Source organism: Anastrepha ludens, chromosome 4 (genome assembly GCF_028408465.1).
Source record: "Anastrepha ludens isolate Willacy chromosome 4, idAnaLude1.1, whole genome shotgun sequence".
Taxonomy (NCBI): domain Eukaryota; kingdom Metazoa; phylum Arthropoda; class Insecta; order Diptera; family Tephritidae; genus Anastrepha; species Anastrepha ludens.
The window spans coordinates 108290370-108314518 of record NC_071500.1 but is presented as its reverse complement, the minus strand read 5'-3'; the positions used below and the strand labels follow the sequence as shown (position 1 = coordinate 108314518).

Genomic DNA, 24149 nt, shown 5'->3' with positions numbered 1-24149 from the left:
TGAAACAATGGATTTACTGCGACGTCGTTTCGGTCAGAAATTTATCTGTCGTCTCAAAAGAGTGGATTGGCCACCAAGATCGTGTGATGTCACATCTTTGGACTTTTATTTGGGGGAGTATGTAAAGTCTTAATGCTTTGTAGGCCATCAGCTCCGATTGAGACATTACAAGTTAATATTACTAAAGTTATTCACGAGATACCGACCGAAGCCCTTCAGCGAGTTATTTAAAATTGGTGTTTGCGGATGTCCGAAATACGGCGCAGTTACAGCCAATATTTGAAGGGGATTATTTGTAAGAAATAAATTTCGTGAATGGTTCTACACAAAAATAACAATCTTCAAATTGAATTCGTTGTTTTATTTTTAATTTAAAATCCGATACCTCAAAATTGATTACCCTTTAAATTGGTCGTAGTTGTTTTAGCGGGATATCACTGTAGTGCAAAAATTCAAATGTCACAAATTGCGCGGGCGCAATGCCAAAAAAGAGAAAAATAAAACAAAAGACTTGGCGTCGTTTTTTGCAGGAAGAAAATTTATTTCGATTGGTATATAGTATTCGTTTAATTTTAAAGAGAAATGTCGAAGAAATTAAATAAAAGTGGTAGTGCTGGTGGTAGCGGCACGCCGAGTAATACCCTTTTTAAGTATTTTTCGCGCTCGCCGGCTACAGCAGAAAAGAAGAAAATACCTAGAATACCCAGTGAGGAAGATTCAAAAAATTTAAGCAAAGATATGGGAAAGGAGAACTTGGAGAATGGGCGCAGTTTTGATGAAGAACCTTCAGCTAAGCGAAAACTTGAGATAGACCTCAACCATTCTCGGAGTATTAAAATGGATTTAGATGATGATGAGGATGAGGATATTACCATTAAACGTTCTAAGAATAAAAGACAACGCATATTCGATTCTGAGGATGAAGAAGATATTAAATCAACAGTAAAAGCAAAAAAGGAAGATGATAAAGCTGATTATAAGCCAAGTGATGAGGATGACGAAGATAGTAGTGACGACCAAGACGTGTCGGTAACAAAAGAAACATTTTCGAAAGTAAGTATACACTTTTAAAAATCTTTGCAATGACTACTTTAATAAGTATTTTAGAAAAGTGATGAACCTAAACAAAAAAAACCTAAATTGGAAAAGGGCAGTTTTATGGAAAAGTTGGCGTCATTGCAAGCCTCAGCAACTATAACAGACGCGAAGACTGCTGCAAAGAATGATGCTAAATATGAGAAGATTGTGTGCACCACTTCCACATTAGATGAGCCTGTAGTTTGGCCACACCAAAAGCTCGATTTCTTGCAGCCCAACAATATAAAAGACAAGCAGGGCAGGCGCCCTGATCATCCAGACTATGATCCCACAACACTCTATGTACCTGACAAGTACTTGAATTCGTTATCACCGGTTTGTTTTATTGTAGACTAAATTTTACAGTTTTACCTTAATGTGTGCATATCTTTTTTTACCCTTTTTTCAGGGTGTACGCCAATGGTGGATATTAAAATCGGATAACTATGACTGTGTGCTCTTCTTTAAAGTTGGCAAATTCTATGAGCTATATCACATGGACGCAGAAATAGGTGTACAGGAGCTGGGATTTGTATATATGCGCGGAGAATTCGCGCATTCCGGTTCGCCAGAAGTGAGTTTTGACAAGATGTCTAGTATACTGGTCGACCGTGGTTACAAGGTAAATATGACAATGCAAGAATTTCTGTATATTCAAGCCGAAAAAAATTCATGCTTTAGGTGGCGCGCGTTGAACAAACTGAAACCACGGACATGATGAGCGAGCGTTGCAAAAAGATAAAAGCCACAAAGTTCGATAAGGTAGTACGTCGTGAGATTTGTCAGATATCCAATCGTGGCACCCAGGTATTCGGCACACAATGTCAGATAACGCCACATCATCAGCCAAATTACATGTTAGCTGTGGTTGAAAAGGTAGTGACTTCTTTGAATTGTTTCCAAAGTATTTTTATTTTGTATTATAATTAAAGAACGAATCCAGTTGTAGTAAATATGGAGTTTGCTATGTGGATACATCGATCGGTGACTTTTATATTGGCGAATTTGAGGATGACAAAAATGGTTCGCGTCTGTTAACTTTGCTTTCGCATCACATGCCAGTCTTGGTACGCAATTAAAAATGTTGGTAATAAATATATTAGTAAAATAATTGCTGCCTCTCCTTACAGCTTATTTATGAGCGCGGCTCGCTTTCCGAACGTACACAAGAGATCTTCCGTACAATGCTTTCAGCCATACTCAAAGATCCCTTACCTGCCAATGGGTCTAAAGTGTGCAGCGCAGAGAAGACGCTGAAACAATTCGCCGAAAATTATTACGCAAAAATGTCAGACGGCAAAAATAGTGCTGACAATTGGCCATTGGCGTTGCGTACGATGCAATCCGAATCTGACCATTTAGGTTTAACGCCACGAGATGACTGCAAGTTAGCATTGAAGGCTCTTGGGCAATGCGTTATGTATTTAAAGCGTTGTCAACTCGAGGAAAAGGTGCTACCAATGGCACGTTATCACCTTTACACGCCACCAGACATGTTAAATGAGTCGACAAAAGCTGAAAAGCCGCAGTTGGCTCAGCAACAGACGGCACGTCGCCGACACATGGTTATCGATGCGACCACTCTTGCAAATCTGCGCATCACCGGGGAAGAGTATTCGTTACAAGCTACGCTGGATAATTGCTGTACAAAATTCGGCAAACGTTTGCTTCACCATTGGATTTGCTCGCCCAGCTGCGAGTTAGATGTGATTGTGGAACGACAGCAAGCTATTACTGAATTGGTTAAACATGCCATGGTGTTGCAGGACTTACGTGCTTTATTGGCGCCAATGCCTGATTTTGAAAGACATCTGGCGCAGATACATTTGTTCGGCAATAAGCGTATCTCAGAAGGTCATCCAGATGGGCGTGCCATTCTTTTCGAAGAAAAGTTATATAATAAGAAAAAAATACAAAATTTTATCGGCATACTAAAGGGTTTTACTGCCCTTATGGAAATACCAACGCTCTTGGAAGGATTTGAATCACCACTCATAAAGCGTTTAACACAGTTGCAGCCAACCGGCGTCTTTCCGGATATGGCAGAACAATTAGAATTTTTCAAGGTAGTATTTCAAACTACTTCAACTGCTTAAGGTCAATAGTTTTACAATAATCCTTCAATTTTTTTATTAAAGAATGCCTTTGACCATGAAACAGGTGCAAAGACTGGCGTAATTGCACCCGAGCAGGGTGTGGATGCTGATTACGATGAGGTATTGGAGAAAATCAATAGCATAAACGCTACATTTAAAGATTACCTCACTGAGCAAGAGAAATTCTTTGGGTGCCGCCTTACACCTGGTGGCGAGAAAAATCGCTTCCAGTTGGAGGTGCCAGAAAATGCAGCTAGGAAGGCGGGCAAAGCCTACCAATTGGAAGGTCAGAGAAAAGGTAACAAGCCAGTGCGACGTTTCTCAACAAATGAAACACGGGTAGGTCACTAATACCATCATAACTGATATTACTACATAAACTGAAAAAAATAAACTCGTCGCCTTTACAATTTTAATTTTGTAGTCACTTGTAAAGCAATTGCAAAACGCTGAGCTGGAACGTGATGCCATACTAAAAGATTTAGCAAGACGTATATTTGAGAAATTCTCCAATCACTATGAACTCTGGAAGCAATGTGTTGATTGTGTGGCAAATCTTGATGTCTTAGCCTCGTTAACAGAGTACGCACGCGGGCAGCAAGTAATCTGTGTGCCAGAATTGCAAGAGCAAAATGCCGACCAGCAGCCATTCGTTGACATTGCAGAAGGCTATCATCCGTGCGCACCTGTTGACACATTCATACCAAATGGCATCACTCTAGGCACAGGTGAAACACCAGCACCGCTCTCAATACTTACAGGACCGAATATGGGTGGCAAGAGTACGCTAATGCGGCAAGTTGGCTTATTGGTGGTGATGGCACAAATTGTAAGTTGAAGAATATTAAATGCTTTTGAAATGTTATTAAATACCCAATCTATATCGTGTTTTTGCTCAAGGGCGCGCATGTTCCAGCAGCACATTGCCGCATGTCACTTGTCGACCGTATCTTTACGCGCTTGGGTGCACAAGATGATATCATGGCTGGCCAGAGCACATTCCTAGTGGAATTAAATGAGACCTCACTGATTTTGAAGCATGCTACTGTCAACAGTCTAGTGCTGCTGGACGAGCTGGGTATGCCGGAAGATATATATTTAATAGTGTTATATTTTACAACAAATTTCAATTAAAACAGGTCGCGGTACTGCCACCTATGATGGCACTGCTATAGCAGCGTCGGTAGTCAACTATCTTGCTGACTTGAAGAGTCGTACACTTTTCTCCACACACTACCACAATCTTATCGAATACTTCCATAAAGATACGCGCATCACATTGGGCCATATGGTGAGGTATACTCGTATATTCGTACTTATTGATTTGCTAATTTTTCTATTTCTACTGTTGTTGGCTTGTAGGCTTGCATGGTAGAAAATGAGGATACTGAAGATCCGACTCAAGAAACGGTAACTTTCCTATATAAGTATACGGCCGGTGCTTGTCCCAAGTCGTATGGCTTCAATGCGGCTAAACTGGCTGGTATGCCGCAGCCAATTATAAAACGTGCCTATGAGGTGTGCTTTTTGATTACGCTAAACTATTTTTCTAAAAATTTATGTTTATTATTTTTAAAATTTTAGCTTTCTAAACGCGTAGAGGCTATCGCTTTGCGGCGCAAGATTTTGTCTAAAGTCGTTGCTGGTGCTGGCAATAAATGCAGTGATTTAAAGGAGATGAAAAATTTACTTTTGCAGCTAAAGAGTTGTCGTGTTTAAGCGCTTCGTTTGTGCTGAATGTTGCGCTGAAATGATTTGTTTGTTTGTTGAATTCATCTTGTACATGTTTCCAATTACTTAAAAATATATACACATACATACCACACTTTGTTGCATACTCAAAACTGTTCTTTTTGTTTTACAATAACGGAGATTATCTTATTTAACCCTTTTGCATCATTCGGCGGCATAATCCGCTAACAAAAACTCTCTCTTATAACCAAGAGCGGGATAGTTCACGAGAACAAAAACTCTTGCAGAGAGGATCCAGTTCAAAGACATAGTGGTCACCACAAAACGTCTTTTTTTCAGAGAGATCAGCCGTAGCTCCGTTCCAAATAGAGATTTTTATTAATACTAAGTCTTAAAATACAGTTAAAAGATAACATAATATGTGTACAAATTTTTAGATCAATAAATTTAAAAGTTTTCTCAGAAAAAAATCTGGAAAATTCGCTTTTTTTCGGCCTTCTAACTGCATATAACCCTTTAACTGATATGGCTTCGGCTGATTTTTTTTCCAACGCTCAAATTACTACTTCGAGACACAGGTTCTCAGCTGATGAAAAACACAAAAGAGAATAAGCAGCGAAAAGTGAAGTCAATTCCGGAAAATGCGTTCGAAAAATGTTTTGGGGTTTTTTTATTCGTTGGCATAAGGGCGTTATTTCAGAAGGGATCCAACTTAAAGGTGAAACAACAAATTTGAACGAATAGTAAATATTTCGTATCAACGACTTACTTCCCGTGCTATTTGGACATGCACAAGGTGGCACAAAATTAATAACCCATCGGAAGATTTACACTTTTCTCCAAATGGCGCCGTAAGTCAATCATACATTCTGTCAAAAAAGTACCGGGAATTGTTCAAAAAATCGCAAAATAATTGTTTAATCATAAACATTTTTTTGTTGTGTTCAAAATATGCTCCATTCGAAGCAACACACATATCCCAACGATTAGTCCAGTCATCAAAGTATCTTTTAAACGCGTTTGAAGAGATCTTCTTCAGCTCCTTCAGCGAATTCTCTATCGACTCAAATGACCTCTATCGACTCAAAGTGGCATCCGCGGAGAGGCATTTTAAGTTCCGTTGAATACGGTGGTTGTTCGATGATATTTGTCGAGTTTTGGTCAAAGAATTGTTCCCAATATGAGCCTTGTGAGACGGTGCGTTATCTTGGTGCAAGATCTATGAGTTTTCTTTCCACAAATTGGGCCGTTTCCTACGCACATTCTCTCTCAAACGTCGCATAACTTCCAAATAATATTCTTTATTTACCATAGAACCATTTGGAACGAATTCCGAGTGCGCAACATCATGATAATCAAAGAAAACGAGTAGCATGACTTTCACTTTTGACCGACTTTGACATGGTTTTTTGGGTTTCGGCTTATGTGTGTTAGCGCCATTCAGTCGCCTCTTGACTGCCTTGAATGTCAAACTCATATATCCACATCTCACCACCTCTTATGATGCGCTGGATAAACGTTGGGGCCGAATTCACTTGCTCAAGCATGTCTTCAGCCACCTTCTTCCGATGAATTTTTTGAAAGAGATTCAACTCTTTGGAACGAGTCGAGCATTATTGTGTCTCATGCCCAATTGATGGTGTAAAATGTTGCGGATTGGTTCGTGACACACGCTAAAGTCACTAGCTACCTCCCTCGAACTTAAATTATGGTTTTCCAGCGCCATTTCTTTGATTTTGTCGATGTTTTCATCCGTTGAAGGCTTCGCGGCTACTGGCTCCCCGATTAGAAGGTCGTATAGATTTATCGGCTATAATAAAAATAAATAACTACATATACATGCAAGCCAATCTATTTAAAGAAACTGCAACGAATTAAAAAATAAATGAAATATATTAACAAGAAAATTCCGCTGAAATTTATGTATTTTCTAGCAAAATCAAACGAAGTTTAATTAAACAAAGGAAAACGAAATACACCAAAAGAAATATACAACTAACGATTTTAAACAAAAATGATTCAACACTATTAAAAAAATAAGACGAGAAAAATCATAAAAAAAGAAGATGCCGTAATAACGGTACAGAGGAGTGCAGTTTTGCGTCAAAATACAGCCCGCCATTTAAATAAAAGTTTGAAAAAAGTGTCAATTCGTATAGAGGACACTCTTTTTAACACACTTTTATTAGGTCGGGTTGTATGTATGCATGTATGTATGTAACGGAATCTTTGAGCTTAATTTTCACTGGCTTCTAAACATCTGATCGACTTGAAATTTTGCACACCTATCAAGGACCGATGACAATGGAATAATTTGATAAAAGTTTTTCATTATCCTTATTAGGATTGCCAGGATTAATATTTTCTTTTTTTACCTGTGGGCAAAAAGTAAGGTGAATTTGGTTGTAAAATTAAAAATCTTTTTTTATTCTTGTAAATCAGTTTCTCAGGCTCCCTCCACGAAATAAGTTCTTCATCCCGATTACTTCTTTATCACGGCCGATAACTGCATAGCTTTAGACTCACAGTCGATAAGAAAGGAATTAAATATAACACGAATATATCGAATCATTTATTCACTGACTGCAATGATAACAATAATTTTCATTCATAATAAACAAAAAATTGTTTAAAGAAACTAAAAAACACGCTTTTTTGCTAATCGAACTAAAAAGTAGAAAATAAAAAATAGTTTAAAAAAACTAAAAAACACGCTTTTATTGCTAATCGAACTAAAAAGTAGAAAATAAATTTTAATGACAAAGAGACCTATAATGAAGTAATAGCAAATCGAACGATCAGTCATAGTCAACTACCTCAGAACAGAATTATAACAAAAATTAAGATACAAATAGAACAATTCAAATTAGAGTTAAAAGCGTGGGACGCTTGATATAGTAAATATTACAATCATTCTATTGGCAACTACCTATGTACAGAGGGTTATGAAAGTGAAGCAAAATGCATCCCACGCTTTTAACTCTAATTTGAATTACTCTATTTGTATCTTAATTTTTGTTATAATTCTGTTCTGAGGTAGTTGACTATGACTGATCGTTCGATTTGCTATTACTTCATTATAGGTCTCTTTGTCATTAAAATTTATTTTCTACTTTTTAGTTCGATTAGCAATAAAAGCGTGTTTTTTAGTTTTTTTAAACTATTTTTTATTCTCTCTCTCTTCCCGTAGCTGTATGTATGTATATGTGCATGTGCTACCACAAATAAAGAAACTGCAATTTTCCCATTTATTAATATTCTGCGCGACGGCTTGCACTTCTTTTATTCGAATATTACAATAATACGTATTTATTTATTTGATTTTATTTAGCATTTTCTCTCATTGATTCTTACATTCATTGCTAATAAATATTATCACAGTAAAATAATATTACAATTAAATAAATGCTTAAAATATTGTCTGTAAAATAAATAAAGAGTACACTGACAAGAATAGCTGTTTAGAAAAAAAAAATTGTCAAACTATTTGTATGCATCATACTTAAGTTTTATAAATCCGAAATATAAACACACATGTGTGGGCTAATACTTATGTACAAACATATACGCAGTATGTGCATACATTGATATAGGATTGTCAAATATAAAACGTTGTATGCTCTGTAAATATTAACATAGCAAAGCGGCAAAGAAAAATAGGAATTCGAGTTGACTGATTGTTTTGTGTTGCAAATGTATGTATGTATGTATAATAATGAAAAGCGCATATTCGGTTTGTAAGTAAGTAAGTTGTGTTACAATAAATGAAATTCATATTTACTTAAGGATTTCATTTTTATTTTCAATATTTCCTATTTTATTGTAGTTAGTTAAGTTGTGTTTGCGAGTTAAGGTTTACCGGCATTTCGTTTTGTCTGTAGAGTTTCTGTAACAAGTGTACATATGTACATATATAACTACATACACAAGTACGTATGTAAGTAGGTAGTTGAGTGCTATAGTAGAAAATATTTATAAGAGTTCATAAATCAATTGTTGCCTAGCGGTATTATGTGGTCCGTTTACTGGGTTTTTTTATTTTTGTAACAGCAAAAAGCAGTCTGAATATTTTGGAGCGTCTAACCAGTTATAAATCCAGGTGCTTGCGGTAACCAGGTAAGTCGCACGGTCATGATCGTGCAAATGCTGGGTTGCTGTTGTAGTAGCAGATTAACTAAGCCCTGTCCGGATTGGCGTTCCACCAAGTAGCAATGAGGTCATATAAGGAGGGATCAGTTCGGGAGGTATACTGTGTCAACGGACACAGACCAAAGGGATGTACATATTTTTTCCTCTTACTCCCTAGTGAAGCATAGGGCCTCTATCACCAGAGAGAGAGGTGTCTTAAATGTGTTTGTATGAAAGGTGGTTAAGATCATGCAGAGCTTATTCAAATATTGGATATATGTATGCTTGGTGCGTCGGGGTCCGTACGAGGTTCGTATGGTGCATACGTAGCAGTTTAACCTGCTACAGTAACAAGAATGTACGTAGTTGTGCGGGTCTTCGTCGGCTATGGATGGGGCCTAGTCTCTTATAAGGGCTTTAAAGGCAAACATTTCTTGGCATGAGTTGCCAACGACAGCCGAAAGCTTCCGTCGCCAGTGCTGCGAGTCGTATCGTTTCGTAGAGTAACTTCGAAAACAGAAAGTTGAGTGGGATCTCGGACTGTACCCAGTTTCAAGCCGACTCCGAACGGCAGATATATTTATATGGCAGAAATAAACTCGGAGGTTTGCTATTACCTACCGAGGAGCGACCACTATTAGAAAGAAAAACTTTTTCTTCTTTTTAGTGTTTCACGGAGATTCGAACCCACGTACTCCAAATTCCGAATGCTAGTCACGCACCAACCCTACGGCTACGGCTACAGCGGCCGAAGTATGGCTTGGCAAATATTGTCAAAGACCTAGGTTAGGTTAGGTTGAAATGGTTGCCCATAGAGAGAGCATACTTGGGCGAAAATTACACTTGGATCGTCCTTTGTGATACCAAAAGGTCAGAACGAGCGACTTTATTGTGTGGAGAGCCTTTTAGACTTCTTAGAGTTCTCATTTGTTTACAAGCTAAAACTCGCATTTTCCGGAAACTTTTTATCGGTATAAAGTGGAGGATCTATTCATCAAATTTATTGCACTTTAGAGGATTGTCTTATGCTGTTGTATCAACAACAACATCATTCAGTCCTGAAACGGAATTGCAGCGGAACAGCGCTTATCAACTTCCATCGGAAAATTCGGTCGGTTAAACACAATTGCGACGAGATGGTTCTCAGCTGACATTTTGTGTTTCGTCCTCCTCACAATTTTGTGCAATTTCTTGCTATGGAGTTCTGTGATTAAGTTCGTTAAGTTCCATTAGAGATTCATTTCAGGATAAAATAGTTAGGTGAGAAAGTTAGTCATTGAAGTTAAATTGTGTAAGTGAGGCGACATTAAGTTATATATTTTTGCTAAAGCTGTATTATTAAAAAAAACAAACTGTAATAGTAGGAAAAGCTAGATTGTCATATTGTTTTGTGACTTTGCAGTTGATTAGCTATGGGAAAAATATGTGTATATAAATATGTGTCTAAAAGTAAAGTCAACTGTTTACTGTAATTTCTTCATAATTCATTGAACAGCTCAATTTTACTTATTGGAAGATTAATAAACAATGTACATACGCACAGATTTTTATTAGCACTCATTTCACACACAAATTCGTTCATACCTAGAATTTAGACTTCCATTATATAACTATTTATATACTAATATAATATACATATATGTATGTATGTATGTATCTGCGCATGAGTGTACGTTTTTTTATGTATGCAAGTTAATATTGAAGACTTGATGACGACGTGTTTTTATTTACTTAAATCAATACATTTAATAAATTTTGGAATTCTTTAATTCAATTTTCACGACCTTCGAATGATACGTTTTTAATACTCTGCAACACACATACATATGTATGTGGTATATACGCTCAATCATACATATGCAAATGCTCACAGATATACACTGTATGTATGTGTGCCTGTTTTAATGCATATTTTATAATTATAATATTGCTCAGTTAGTTTTTACGCACATTAATAAAAAAAACATCTAATTTTAACATTCAGTTTCCTTATAAGCTACATATGTACATCCATACAATCAATTATATGTATGTATGTCTGTATGTTTGTGTGTGCGATTTCGGTTGGAATGTGTGTTAATTTGTATGGATATGAATTTATAAAAATTCTTACAAAATTAGCTGACCAGCACATAATTAGCGTTTTTGTTGTTTTTGTTTGTAATGCGTAAAAAAGCGCAATCGTACATTCTTAGGAATGCACAATGGTACATACATATGTATGTATAATATGTTAACACTAAATATACATACAATTTAATTCTTTTGCGAACTGTTAAAAAAATATTTTTCCACCTATATATTACTCATCTCATTTCGTTAATATAGCCAACTTAAAACTTATAAACTTAAGAGGCGTGTTTTGATAAAGGTGTAAAATTAATAAAAATGTCGCTCGTAGAAGCATGAGATAAAAGTATTTAAAAAAGTATTATAAAATTTTAAAGTTCATTTCCAATAAAAAAATTGTATGCTGAAACCGACTTGCCAACCATTTCCCGTAGAATAGCCAGCACAGCTCGCAAACTCCTGCCAAAATTCTTGTACAAACTCCATTTTCTGCAAAGACGATCAAAAAAATTTTAAAACAGGTGCCAATCGGTCTTGCTAAATGCTCGAGATTTAGTAAAGGTTCCACAGATACCCGTCAACGGAAAGCCGCAAACAACAGAAATACCCACAATGATTGATTAACAACCAATCATCAAGGCTCTGCAACTTCCCAAAACAAGCACTCCAGTAGAGAAGTGCATAAAACTCTTCGTCGCGGAGAAAGTAAAAAATATTTGTAACTGTCTAATTTTCATGGCGTCAAGGTGCTTTCACACGTTAATAGAAAGAAAAACCTATCTTAGAAAGAATAAAATAAGTAGCTTCCATCAAGGCGCATGCATTAAAGGTGTTGTTGGCACTATACCAATAACAATGTTTTGTGCCTTAGAAATGTCGCCACAAAAGAAAGTAGAAATAAAAAACAAAGGATGAACTGTTTGGAAAAGCCGACATGAAGTTGGTGCTAGAAGCATGCGACGATAATGCGCATTTCATTTTTTGCTGGCATCCGAATGTATACGGCGAAAGAAAAACAAAACAAATAAGCTCGTCTACCAATACCCCCTTTAATAGAGTTGTCTTGGAATGCATTATCCATGGCATTTATCCATTTAAATTCGGAATAGTAGACTACTACTACATTGTCTTTCTGGCAATAACCACCTCTTTTTTCGGAGTTATGTTTTTAAGCTGTATAAACTAAACTAAAATTCATTCTCTCAGCTGTTTAATCAGCTGTTTAAGCAAATGTAAGTAAGTAAATAAAAATGCATGATACGGTGAAGGCAAATAAAAATAAAAATTTTGAACGAAAAAAAAGAAAATTGTTTTCCTAAAACAAATTGTTTTTTCATAGTTTTTTTGTTGAGTTGTCTTTTTTTCTGTTGAAAAAAAATAAAATGTAATGTCAAAATGAAACCTGAGTTCAAATACGTTAAAATAAAGCTTCAAGATTACAGTGGCGCTCAAAATAACAGCGAAATATTACCAAGTTTTGATATAATTCCCACAACAAGAAAAACTATATAATTCAAAGTTTCAAGCTTTGTACAAAATTTAAAAGTGTTCAACGAATTTTCAAAAAAAAATTTGAAATTTCAGCCAGCAAAAACTTTTTTAAAAATTCAAAAAGTCAAAGTTTTGAACTTTGTATACAATTTAAAAGAAATCAACTATTTTCAACACAAATTCAAAAACTTTTCACCCAGTAAAACATTTTTAAAAACTCGGAATACTCGAATTTTTTCCAAAAATGTTGACCAAAAAGTGTGGAATTTTGATGAAAATATATTGGTTTTTTTTTTTAATTTTACAAAGTTTGAGACCTAGTTTATATGGCCTTTGTAAGAGCGTGAACTCTATTTGCATAAAAAAATTATTACAACTAAATGCGAAATAAATCAGTTCTTAAAACTTTTTAATAAGTCCCTACGCTAAAGTGGAAATATTGAAAGATAATAAAATTAATATACTATTTTGATTTGACTAATTATCATTCGCAACTTAAATTGCAAGTGGGTTGAGAGCAAAAGCACGAAGAAGAATTTATAACAAGGCAGTAACAGAAAAAAGCAAAAAAAAAGTACAAACAAACCATTTTTGTTATTCTTCAAAATTTTCATAAGCCCTTAGCTATATACAAAAAGTTCCTATAAACCTAAATTTCTACATCTTCACTAACTTCGGCGCCTAATGCAATTAGCCTACTTGCTTACTTTGGTATTTGGTATATTTATGTACGTATAATAAGTTTGTATTTGTGTTTAACTGTATGTGTGCGTTTCATAACTTCAAAATACCTGACATTTAGCTGACATTTGCTTACTACTATGTTTACCATAAATACTCGCTAAATTCGACTAGGCGCAACAAACTACGAATGGTTCGCTACACTCTTCCGCCACATACACACCCACACAACCACTCACATGCAACTCAATTCATTATGTATGTATACTACTATGTTTGTATGTATGTATAGTGTAATAATAAATAAGCCTTAAACTACTTAACATATTCAATAACAACGCTTGCGATTGCCAGCCAGTATCCCAACTGCAGTCGCCACTAATCATCTCGTATGACATCCTTGCGCGCCTTAAAGTTACGCCACGAACCGTTTGTGCATACCCCAGCACCACGCCACCAATCATTCACGTCCGTGTACCAACGCGGTTTTCGTAACGAGTCTTCGTCATGCAGCGCGGCGCACACGCGACACCAATAATACGTATTGATGAACTCACCGGTACCCTTCCATTTGAAATACGAATTGTAGAGCTCATCGTCTTTGTCGAGTATGTGCAAGTACTCGGCCAATTCTTTGGGCGAGGCAAACTCATCGACGTGGATGTAGGAACGATGTGGTGCGCTTACTTCATAATCTTCCGGCCGTGCACCCATTACAATTGGCAAAATGTTGCGTTGTAAAGCATTTACGAAGAACTTTTCGGTGATGTAGTCTTTGCAGTTGGAGTTCTCGAAGGCGAGGTAAAACTTGTAGTCATGATCGAGTAGTTCGAAACATTTGTCGGCGGTGTTGCGAGAGCATTTGTAATTGCCACAAACGCCATAGATGTCGACCTAGTGATGAAGAGAACGAGGAGTATCGATAAAATTAACGAAAACTTACAGGTAGACATGCAAAAAAAAGAAAAAGAAACAAAAAAACAATTGGCGCGTAAACTTCGCTCCAACTTCGAATGGCAGATATTTTTTATGAGAAGTTTTTTCATGGCAGAAATACACTCGGAGGTTTGCCATTGCCTGCCGAGGGGCGATCGCTATTGAAAAAACTTTTTCTTCATCTCGGTGTTTCACGGAGTTTCCAACCCACGTTCTCCGAACTCCAACTGGTAGTCACGCACCAACCCATTTGGCTATAGTTGCCTTAGTCTGCCCTTCCTCCTGTGAAGACAGGAAACTCAGTGTGGCTTATACTTATATGCTTGCACTCGATTCACTAAGTCCTGTCTCAGAGTATTATTTCCGTGGTCTGCTTTCCACTACACTGCATTAAATTTGCTCCAATAGCCTTCGAAGAGTTATTGAATACATTCCGAGTTGGTCGTTACCGACCGAACAACTTCATGAATGGTTGAAGCACGTCATAATAATAGTCTTTGTCCTCATGCCAATTGCATAGTTCATGGTTTGAGTTAAGTTGCAGAATAGGTTGGGGAATTACTCTGAGTACCCTATTGGAGATTCTAATGCAACCCGACTTACTAATTTTTATGATGATCGAACACCAGAAAGAGTTGGAGGAGCCAGTCCTAGATTTTAGATATATACCTATGTAAATAAACGAACCAGCTAACTTCTTGCTTGCTTGAGAATGCAAATAAGGCTTTGAAGTTGAGCAACGGGTTGAAATTCTTAGTTATCGTAAGAAGTACTGTGAGTAAATTCTGTCTACTTCTCAATCCATCAAACGCTTTATTTCAAATGAAATGTGCAAGGAGATAGTTTTTGACTCGTATTCACTTGGCTGGTATTTCACTTAACTTTTTGGAGGTGAATCTCATTAGTGGAATCAGTAACTGACCTCAGTTTGCGCATTTGTAATTCGCTGTTAATTCAAATAAATAAATATCAAATACTCACATCTATAAATTTTTGTAATTCATGCGCGAATTGTAAACGGCCATTGCGTGCACCACAATTCGAAACAAACCAGGCAACTTTTTTCGTTTTATTCAAAGCATAGTTGTGATCTTGCTCCACTTGATGAATTTTCGAATCGTAGTAAACCCACTTTTCATAAGGCGTCACAATGTCGCTGTCACGCCTGAAATACGTTAGCAATTAGGGCGCATTAGTTCAGTGAAAGAAATGTTGGAAAATTGACACTGGTCTTACCTATAAGTGGCCGTCCAATTAATCGCATCTGGTACTTTAACATTTTGTGTATGATATGGACATTCCAGATAGTATAACAAGCTAACCTGCTTTGGATTCAATGGCCTGCCGAGACCAGTTGGTATAAAATGATCCTTATACAATATCATATCTGCCTTGTCGGCACTACCACGATTCGGTGTCAGCTCGCAGGTATCCACAGGGCATTTCGAGCGTAGGAAGACATCGCGACCTGTGGTGATAAAGAGAATACAATTATAAAGCACCATCTAAACTTTCTTTACTTGGTGCTACCTTGCTTCACATTCCATGGACCCAGTCCATTGTAGAGGAGTATGACTTTCAGTCGTCCGCTGGCGCGCACCTTCTCATAGTTCGGCGGCACATACATTAACTGATTGACAATGCGATCGCTGTGTGGATCTTGGTGCGGAAAGAGCCGTGCACCACGCGGATCGTGCTTTCTACCGTGCCCCAATCCAACTGCTGAGCCGCCACCACGTTTGCCATGCGATGCACGCGTTGGCGCTGGCTTGGGATAGTACTCACCTTGGCGGAAAAACCAAAGACGTGCTCTGGTGGGCTCCAGCGGAATCTGCCCTGGATGCATTTGCTCTTGTTGCCGCTGTTCGCTTTGATCACTATTCACACCCTCGCCGGGCAGCGAATTCCCTGTGCTGATGATGTTCGCACGCCTGCGCAGCGCTGCACTTTCGTTATCCGAGTCATCGCCGCCGTCGCCTGCCTCCAGCGCCGCCGCTTGATTGCCCGGTTGCAAAGTGTTATAGGAGTGCGTGTAGTATTGCAAGGATTGTTGGGCTTGTTCTTCTGCTGAGCGCGTCTGTGTTTGCTGCGACGCGCTTTTTGATTTCCAAATTTCATGTTCCCTATAAAGTGAAGCAATGGGTTGGAAAATTGCGAAATGAAGGAACCGCAAAGTCGACTTTACCGCAAATTAAAACCGAATATCAGCAGGAGTGCACAGATAAGCGTAAAATAAAAGTATTTCTTTAATGAAAATTTTGGGCGACGCATATTTTTCTAATCGCTAAGTCAGGAGTTCTCTTTCTTCGTTGTAGAACCGTTGTGGAAGGCACTTCTCAACCGCCGCCTTTCCTCGCCAACAACATTTATAGAAAGGTTTTCATTTCACTACAAATACAATTAAAATAAAAATACGGAATTTTAGAATGTCAGCATTCAATATTAATACTCGTATTAAGATGTATCTGTGTATGTAAATGTGTCAGCTTCTCTCTGAGTGTAAAGTAAAAGTATTGTATGATATTTTTGAATATTCGTTTCGCCAAGGAGAGCTTTCTGTTTTAACAAGTGGTTTTGAGCTTAACGATTTTCGGTTTACAATAGCAGGCATACGAGAATTTATATCCAACAATAAACATTATTTATTTTATTCAAAAGAATTCAAACTCTCGCATGTGTACACATCTGCTCATTACTATAAATGTTTATTGTGGTTAATAGTCGATCTTATCAAACTCTCTTTACCATATGGCTAGGTTAATTGCGTAATTTAGGTCAGACATATGTGCATACTATGTATATATATGAAGGTAGGAAAAAAAAAACGCAAAGAGACCTATACATCCACATATACTATCATACGAGAGTATGCACTCACATGTAAATATTAAATTTATTTAAATATAAATTTATCACTAAAATCATTTAGCCTCAGCGCTTAACACCCCACTTGAACAAATGAGTTTTGTAAATGTTAAAAATACTTTATTTTATTTACTTATTATTTTTACTTTACTAGACAAGAATGGCAAGTAGAATGTGAATTGTTGGTAGTCAGTAAATAGTCACTAGTCTGGTCAGCAAGCAACAAATAGTTAATGGTCTATAGTTATTAGTTTTAAATGTTATTTAAATTAAGATATGATATTTACTTCCACATACAAAAGTCAATAGTAATACATAAATAGTAAATAAGCAGTAGTCAGCAGACAATAAATAGTCAAAAGAGTAGATAGGCAGTAGTTTTTAGTTCTATCTCAAGAGGCGCCACGTACAGAGAAGAGGGGTTATCATCGACTCCGCTATGAATAACATGAAGTTAACATCGCGCCAACTGTGAATAGCATGAGCACACTTTCACGACTGCAGCTTGGCTTTATTCGGCACCGGACTATACATACATACATATATGTGTACGCATGTAAGATACTAAAAGCAAAATAATTTCTTAATAATACGAATTGTCGACTTATCGAGGGGCTTAAAAGTAAAAATACCGAAATTAGTATATACAGATTTTCTCTTTATTCTGTGTAGTCAATACACACTATTTAAATGAAAAAATGCTCTCCATTAACGCTTTTATATTAGAAGTTTTAACACTCCATTGTGCTCACGTAAGCCGCTGTGAGAGACATAAATCTGCAGTCGGGATATCGAAATGTGACTATTAAAAAACGAAGATGACCGAAAGCGACCGCCAGCTGTTTAGCGTAAAGCCGTCTCTTTAGAATTCATTACTCGTTTCTATAAAAAAGTTATAAAAGCCATAACCTTCGTTTGCATTAGAGGCATTTTTTTTGTTTCGCGCTAAAAGTGTTAAGAATAAAAATAGAGTAACGAAGGTTTGGACTGCAAAAAGTTCGCTAAAATTTGTTTACTGATGTATGGAATGCCATTTTAAATTATGCAAACTTACTTTAAAGGATCTAATTTATTTATTTATTTATACCAGTTAGAGAAAAAAGGATCTTAATTGTAATGAATCGTGGTAATTGACTTATGATGCTGGAGCCTGCTGGGATCTATGACTTATTTATAATAAAAACCTTGTTTTGTATCAATATTTCTTTTCACATTTTATTCAAAATAGTTTTTTATTAGTTTTAAATTTTTATTACTGTAATACTACGGCTGCTGCAGTATCTGCAATGGTTTATGCATCACTGCCATTCGGTTGCCTAGGATTCGAAGCCCACAATAGTCTTGACACATCAAATGATAGAACAAGCTTTTTCTAATAGCGATTGCCGCTGAGTAGGCAATGGCGAACCTCAGAGTGTATCTGCCGTTCGGAGATGGTATATAAATGTAGATCCACAACTCGAATTAAAGGAGCAGCTCGTTTAAATACCCAAGAAGGGATGCACGTGCCAATGTGGCGCAAAATTAATCACCCTATGGGAAGATTTATAATTTTTGCAAATGGTGTCGCATGTCAATTATATTTAACACTTGTGAACTAGACAGCTGCAGTATACAAACAAACAAGCAATGGAGCGCGCAAAGCTCACAATAAAGATTTCTTTCGCTTAAATTCTTATTTAGTAAAAAGTTATTGAATACAAAATTGGGTGATTAATTTTGTATTTACACATATTTCACATCCGTATACTATTTTTTTTGTGTAAATTGTTTTCGGTTTAAATTGAAAGAAAATTTATTAAAAAAAAAAAACTTAAAAAAAATAAACTTTGAATTAAAAAAAACTTATTTGTTAAAAAACATTTTTACGAAGTTTTTTTATAATTCATAACTTTTATTTTTTTTATTATAAAATCATTTAATTTAGCATTGTTTTTTCAATGTTTCTCCTCTCAACTTTTTCAGTGCATTTTTTGTTTTTGGTTCATAAATTTGTTGGTGATAATTCTAATTCAATATCCGAATACTATGTTTTGAGTGAAGCTGTAAAATAATTCGTATAAAAGTAAGGTTAGACAAAATTTTGCGGACAACCGACTGAGAAATCCGATCTTTCGTGGGAGCTCAAATCATTTAGATGCCGCTGAAATCTACATTTTTAGATATTTTTTATTTTCAATACAAATTGTAAAAATTACTCTTTTGTTTACTCATTTTTTTATTTGAAACGAAAAAAATAAGCGCAGTGTAAAATAAGTGCAGTGTCCTTGTTTTTAGTTTTAAGTCTTGATAATACGTACACGCCATGTAGGTTGATAAAAGAAGATAATGTACAAGGAAAATTAAAAAAAGGCTAAGTTAAAAAAACCAAAATTAAAAAAGTAATATAATATTAGAAAAAAAAACATATTTCGTGCATAGTGTAATTATAGAAAGTGTGCCAGGTAGCTTTCAGTACGCTAAGTTAAACAGTAACTTTTTTCTCATTCTACCCACAGTGTTCAAAGTGATCCAGCCATTGAAAAGATGCTTATTTGAAAATTTGTATGTGAAGTGATGTTTATGAGTTAGTTGTACCTTCCAGTAATGAAAAATTTTTCTCTTAAACTTAATGAAAATTTTCAACCAATACAATCAAACAAATCGTGAAATAGGCATGTGTACATTTTTAGTTTTGGCTACTTGATTCACTGTATACACTGGGATTCTACCAATTTTATCTTCTAGTAGTCACGCACCAACCCATTCGGCTACGGGACGGCCGAAATTGGATTTGGAATTGGATTTTTTTAATTCCTTATCTGTGTTACGTGTACATATGTACATACGTTTTACGTGCTGTTTAAAGTACCTAGAAATGCTGAATTTTATGTTTTACTTGAAAATTGTTTCACAATAAATAAAATGTGTACTTCAATATTTGATAAAATTCCATGACTCAATGCTAAAAAATAAAGGTTCGAAAAGTAAGCACCAAAGCTTGGGCTTCCCCTTAACATTTGACTGTTTCAGCTACTAGAATTTCAAAGCTAGCAGAATTTTAAAGGTAACAGAATTTATTAATTTTATTATTTGTTGTAGCTTTCATAAATAACGTGCATGAAATGCGGAAATTACTGCACTTTTGTTAATTTAAATTCACTGCAAATAACAAATTTTGAGAACAATTTAAATGCCTTTCATTCCCTTTCTCCAACCGTTTGAAATGTAGCTTTTTGTACCAGAGAGTCAAAACTGCTTTCTCACTACTATTTACCGAATATTTAGTAACTGAGTCATGATCGAATTCCATATTCAAATGAAATAAAAAGTCGAAATCGAGAACAAGAACAGACAACCGCACAGTGCAAATGTAAACTAGAAATGAATATTTAATATGCAAAGAGCGAAAAAACACATACACAAAATTTCTTAAAGGCAGATAAACATATTTGAAGAATACATTGTAAGCCGATTACACCTCGACTACGAGCCATATGTTTTATTTTTGAAGAAAAATATTTATTTATTCTTCAATATCGTCTTTGTCCCCGTCAAAGTAATCCCCCGTACAGGTATACATATTAGACTTGTGCAAGCGTCTTTTCCATGTCTCGAATCACTTCTTCTGATATGCACTTTTGTTAGGTGTGGCTTTGAGCTTTTCGAGCGATTTGGTTTTTATCTCTTTAATCGTCACAAATGCCCCTTTTAACAAAAGGAAGCCTAAAGACCTTGATACTCGAAAGGGAACATTAAAGATGACTTTCGCCAGATGAAAGAAGCTGGAAATTTATCCTATGCGTAGTTTAACTATAAATATTATGATAGAATATTTTAGGACTAGCAAGCATGAGAAACTTTTAGAGGTTGACAAGACTACATATTGTATGAGGAAAGAGCATATTGCGAGCCCCATCTAAAGTCTCTTCAGTGGCAGGGTGTTAAGCCCAGTGAATGCGTAGCTGAGGCTTGATTACGGTGTTGTTTTTGGGTAAAAATACAGATTTTTCGATACTTTTTTTTTCGCCAGCAGAAAAGCGCCAATCATACGTCTACGCTTTGTATCTTTCAAAAACAAAAAAAAAAAAAAAAAAAAAAAAAAAGATGCAAAATGGTTGATAATGCCGACTTAGTTGCTTATATTTGTGCCAATATAATAAAAAAATGAAAAAAATGTGCAATGAATTAACATAGCCCGCAAAATTTTAAAATACCTCTGTTTTTAACAAATTTTGTTGTGTGACGCTTTCTTCTTCTTCTTGATTCACCAAGTGAAGCCAAGCCCTTCTTCACCTGATCTTCCCAAAGCAACCTCTAGCATGTAGTGCATCGAATACTTGTAGAGCCGGAGCGTTTGTATCCATTCGGACGACAAGACCTAGTCAAGGAAGCCACTGGATTTTTATTTCTTCACTATGTCTATGTTGTCATAAAGTTCATACAGCTCATTGTTCCATCGCCTATGATAGTCGACGTCGCCACCGTGCATAGGTCCAAAAATCTTCCGCAGAATCTTTTAATCATACACTCCAAGGGACGCCTCATCGGATATTGATATCGTGTAAGCTTCTGCGCCATACGATAGGACGGGCATGATGAGAGTCTTGCAGAGTGTTAATTTTGTTTGTCGAGAGAGAGCTTTACTACTCGGTTATCTACTTAGTCTAAAGTAGCACTTACTGACTGAATTGATTTTCCGTAGGATTTCAAAACTGACATTATTATTGATGTTAATGCTGTCTCCTAATAAACGAAGTCTCTTACAACCTCGCAATCATAACTGTCAACAGTGACATGGTTGCCGATGCGCGAGCGCGCCGATTGCTTGCTTCATGACAGGAGGTACTTCGTTTTGACCTCGTTCACCACCAGACCCATTCGCTTTGCTCTTTTATCCAGTTTGGAAAAGGAAGAAATAACAGCGCGGTTGTTAAGGCAAATGATGTCAATATCATCGGCATACGCCAGCAATTGCACGCTCTTGTGACACCTTCACTACCGGCATTCCTTTTGCCGGCTTCGATAGTTTTTATAATGACTGCAGAGGGATAATGAATATATGTACTTACTTTTAGTTATTTTAATTCCAAATTTGTGCGGACAATTTATATCAGGAAAATATTTCGTTCATATCAATTTCTATTCACCTCGCTTTTTATGTTTAGTTTGATTAAGGCTTTCTTTGCCACTGATCCGCAAGAACGCGACTTTGCTGTTTAAACTCTTACCCGTTTGGATGTCTGGCCTATGTGGAATTTACAACCATCCACATTTTGTGCAAATGATTTAAAACTGTTTTATGGTCGATCTTTATAAATATAAATTAAGTGCACGTAAAACTTTAGACGCGATTATTTCGAAGTCGTGTTTTTTGAAAATTACCGTCGCGGTGATCATTATTTATCAAAAACTATTTGACTGATTTGCATATACTTTTTTTTAATTATTTGAAGTTACAACCTCGTGAATCTGAACGGTTCACTTTTTATAAATATTTGCTGGAATTAATTCTTTTTTTAATTTTTCAATCTCTCAAAAATCGTTTTTTTGGTACAAAGCGGTTTTCATATAGAGAAAACTATTTTTTGGGTAAATAAACCATTCAGATTTACTACAAAACATTTTTCTACAATAATCATTTAATTTTTCAGTTCAGCTGCTCATACGCTACCGTGATCACCGCAAGCCTCTGCTAAAAAACGGCATTTCGGGAGAGGGGCGATATCAACAATAAATAATAACATTTTTTAAAATAAAAACACCAAAATGTATTCTTCGAGAGTTACCCTTCAGTATGATATATGCCTCATTTGAATAAAAGTTCTAAAACATATTTAAAAAAAATTATAACATTCGTCCAATTTTTCGGGCTCACAAGGCGTATAACCCCTTAAAATGCCGGCCAACTTCGATTATCTGTGTAGTTTTATTGACATTATCGACATTTTCTTTAACACCAAAAATGCCTGAACGGAATGGACGAAACCAAAATTGCACGAATAGAGCTGTTACAGTATCGACACCATAAACACCATTCACAACTTCAGCGGCCTAGCGTGCATATACGCCTTCATCAAAGAAAATCTGTAAAAGGTACCGAATATTCTATTTGCTGACTTCCATTGTTAACACCCTGTAACTCACAACTGAATGGAATAAACAAAACAAAAAAGCAAAGAATTTTTTTTAGTGTGAATCCAGAAATGATATCGATCACTACAGCCATCTATCGAGAAAATAATGGTTGGATCAGTTACAAGACCTTTTTTACTTCGCTTTGAAGTCTTTTTGTAAGCCACCGCACTTCCTGGTTGAATTTTCGTTTATTATTATTATATTATTATTTTTTATTTGATTGCCTTATTGAATGTTAAAAGTTTCACTCATTTGCCAGTTACATTAATGGATCAAATTTAATTATTGAATTAATGAAGTAATAAATAAAGTTCCACAATTCGCAAAATAAACACAAGCAATTACCTATTAAATATTTTACGAGATTTTTTTCGGTTTTCAAAAATCACTCAGCTCACATTCAATTGGTTAACACATTTCCAAATAGAAACGTTTAAATCTATTAATATTATTGAATAATGCATTTAATGTCACTCAAATGTCTTTGATTACTACGAAACACATGCACTTGACTCAGCCAAAAATATTCAACTGATTGGAAATAAATGAAAATGTTGACATGAAAGTAAATATACACTCGTTTCGAATGTGGTGTGGAATAAATACCCTTCATGAAATAAACTTCCTTATTTTAAGGAAATTCATCAAATAAAATAAAAGCTCATAAGTTTTAAAGTGTCATAATAGTTTGTTTGCAGTAACTCACCATAAATTCAGAAAAACGTCGTAGGTATGTGAAGCCGTACGTATGATTTTACGTATCATATAGGGTATAAATACAAGTAGTAAGTACGACGTCAAGTTGGTTGATGGTATACGAGTACTTTGATTTATGAATTTATGGGCGTTTAATGTTTTACTGAAAGTGCCTATGTTGTTTTAAGTAGTTTTTATTATATTTTCTTTTTTGCAAGAAAGAGATAAGACTAAATGCATATAGTGACATACGAACATATATGTATATTGTTTATATATACATATTCGCATTAGGGTGAG

General features: G+C 35.9%; 2 protein-coding genes across 3 annotated transcripts in view; one reads left to right on the top strand and one right to left on the bottom strand.

Annotated features, from left to right (window-relative positions):
* The first annotated feature begins 458 nt into the window (after positions 1–458).
* LOC128860543 (probable DNA mismatch repair protein Msh6) lies at positions 459–5017 on the top strand. The gene is made up of 12 exons (XM_054098132.1): positions 459–1053; positions 1108–1413; positions 1487–1699; positions 1759–1953; positions 2010–2144; positions 2208–3143; positions 3216–3512; positions 3598–4002; positions 4074–4251; positions 4313–4464; positions 4536–4691; positions 4758–5017. Exons 1-12 carry the CDS (start codon positions 583–585, stop codon positions 4890–4892), a joined length of 3579 nt encoding a protein of 1192 aa, XP_053954107.1. The 5' UTR covers positions 459–582; the 3' UTR covers positions 4893–5017.
* A 7731-nt stretch (positions 5018–12748) lies between these two features.
* LOC128860540 (glycoprotein 3-alpha-L-fucosyltransferase A) overlaps positions 12749–24149 on the bottom strand; it is a 28508-nt gene continuing 17107 nt past the window's right edge. For both annotated transcript variants that reach the window (XM_054098127.1, XM_054098128.1), the window contains exons 2-6: positions 16357–16559; positions 15702–16294; positions 15408–15639; positions 15153–15336; positions 12749–14129 (exon numbers count right to left, since the gene is read on the bottom strand). In XM_054098127.1, the coding sequence (XP_053954102.1) occupies positions 13614–14129; positions 15153–15336; positions 15408–15639; positions 15702–16294; positions 16357–16442 (1611 nt within the window). In that variant the 5' untranslated portion in view covers positions 16443–16559 and the 3' untranslated portion in view covers positions 12749–13613. The remainder of the gene's footprint in view (positions 14130–15152; positions 15337–15407; positions 15640–15701; positions 16295–16356; positions 16560–24149) is intronic.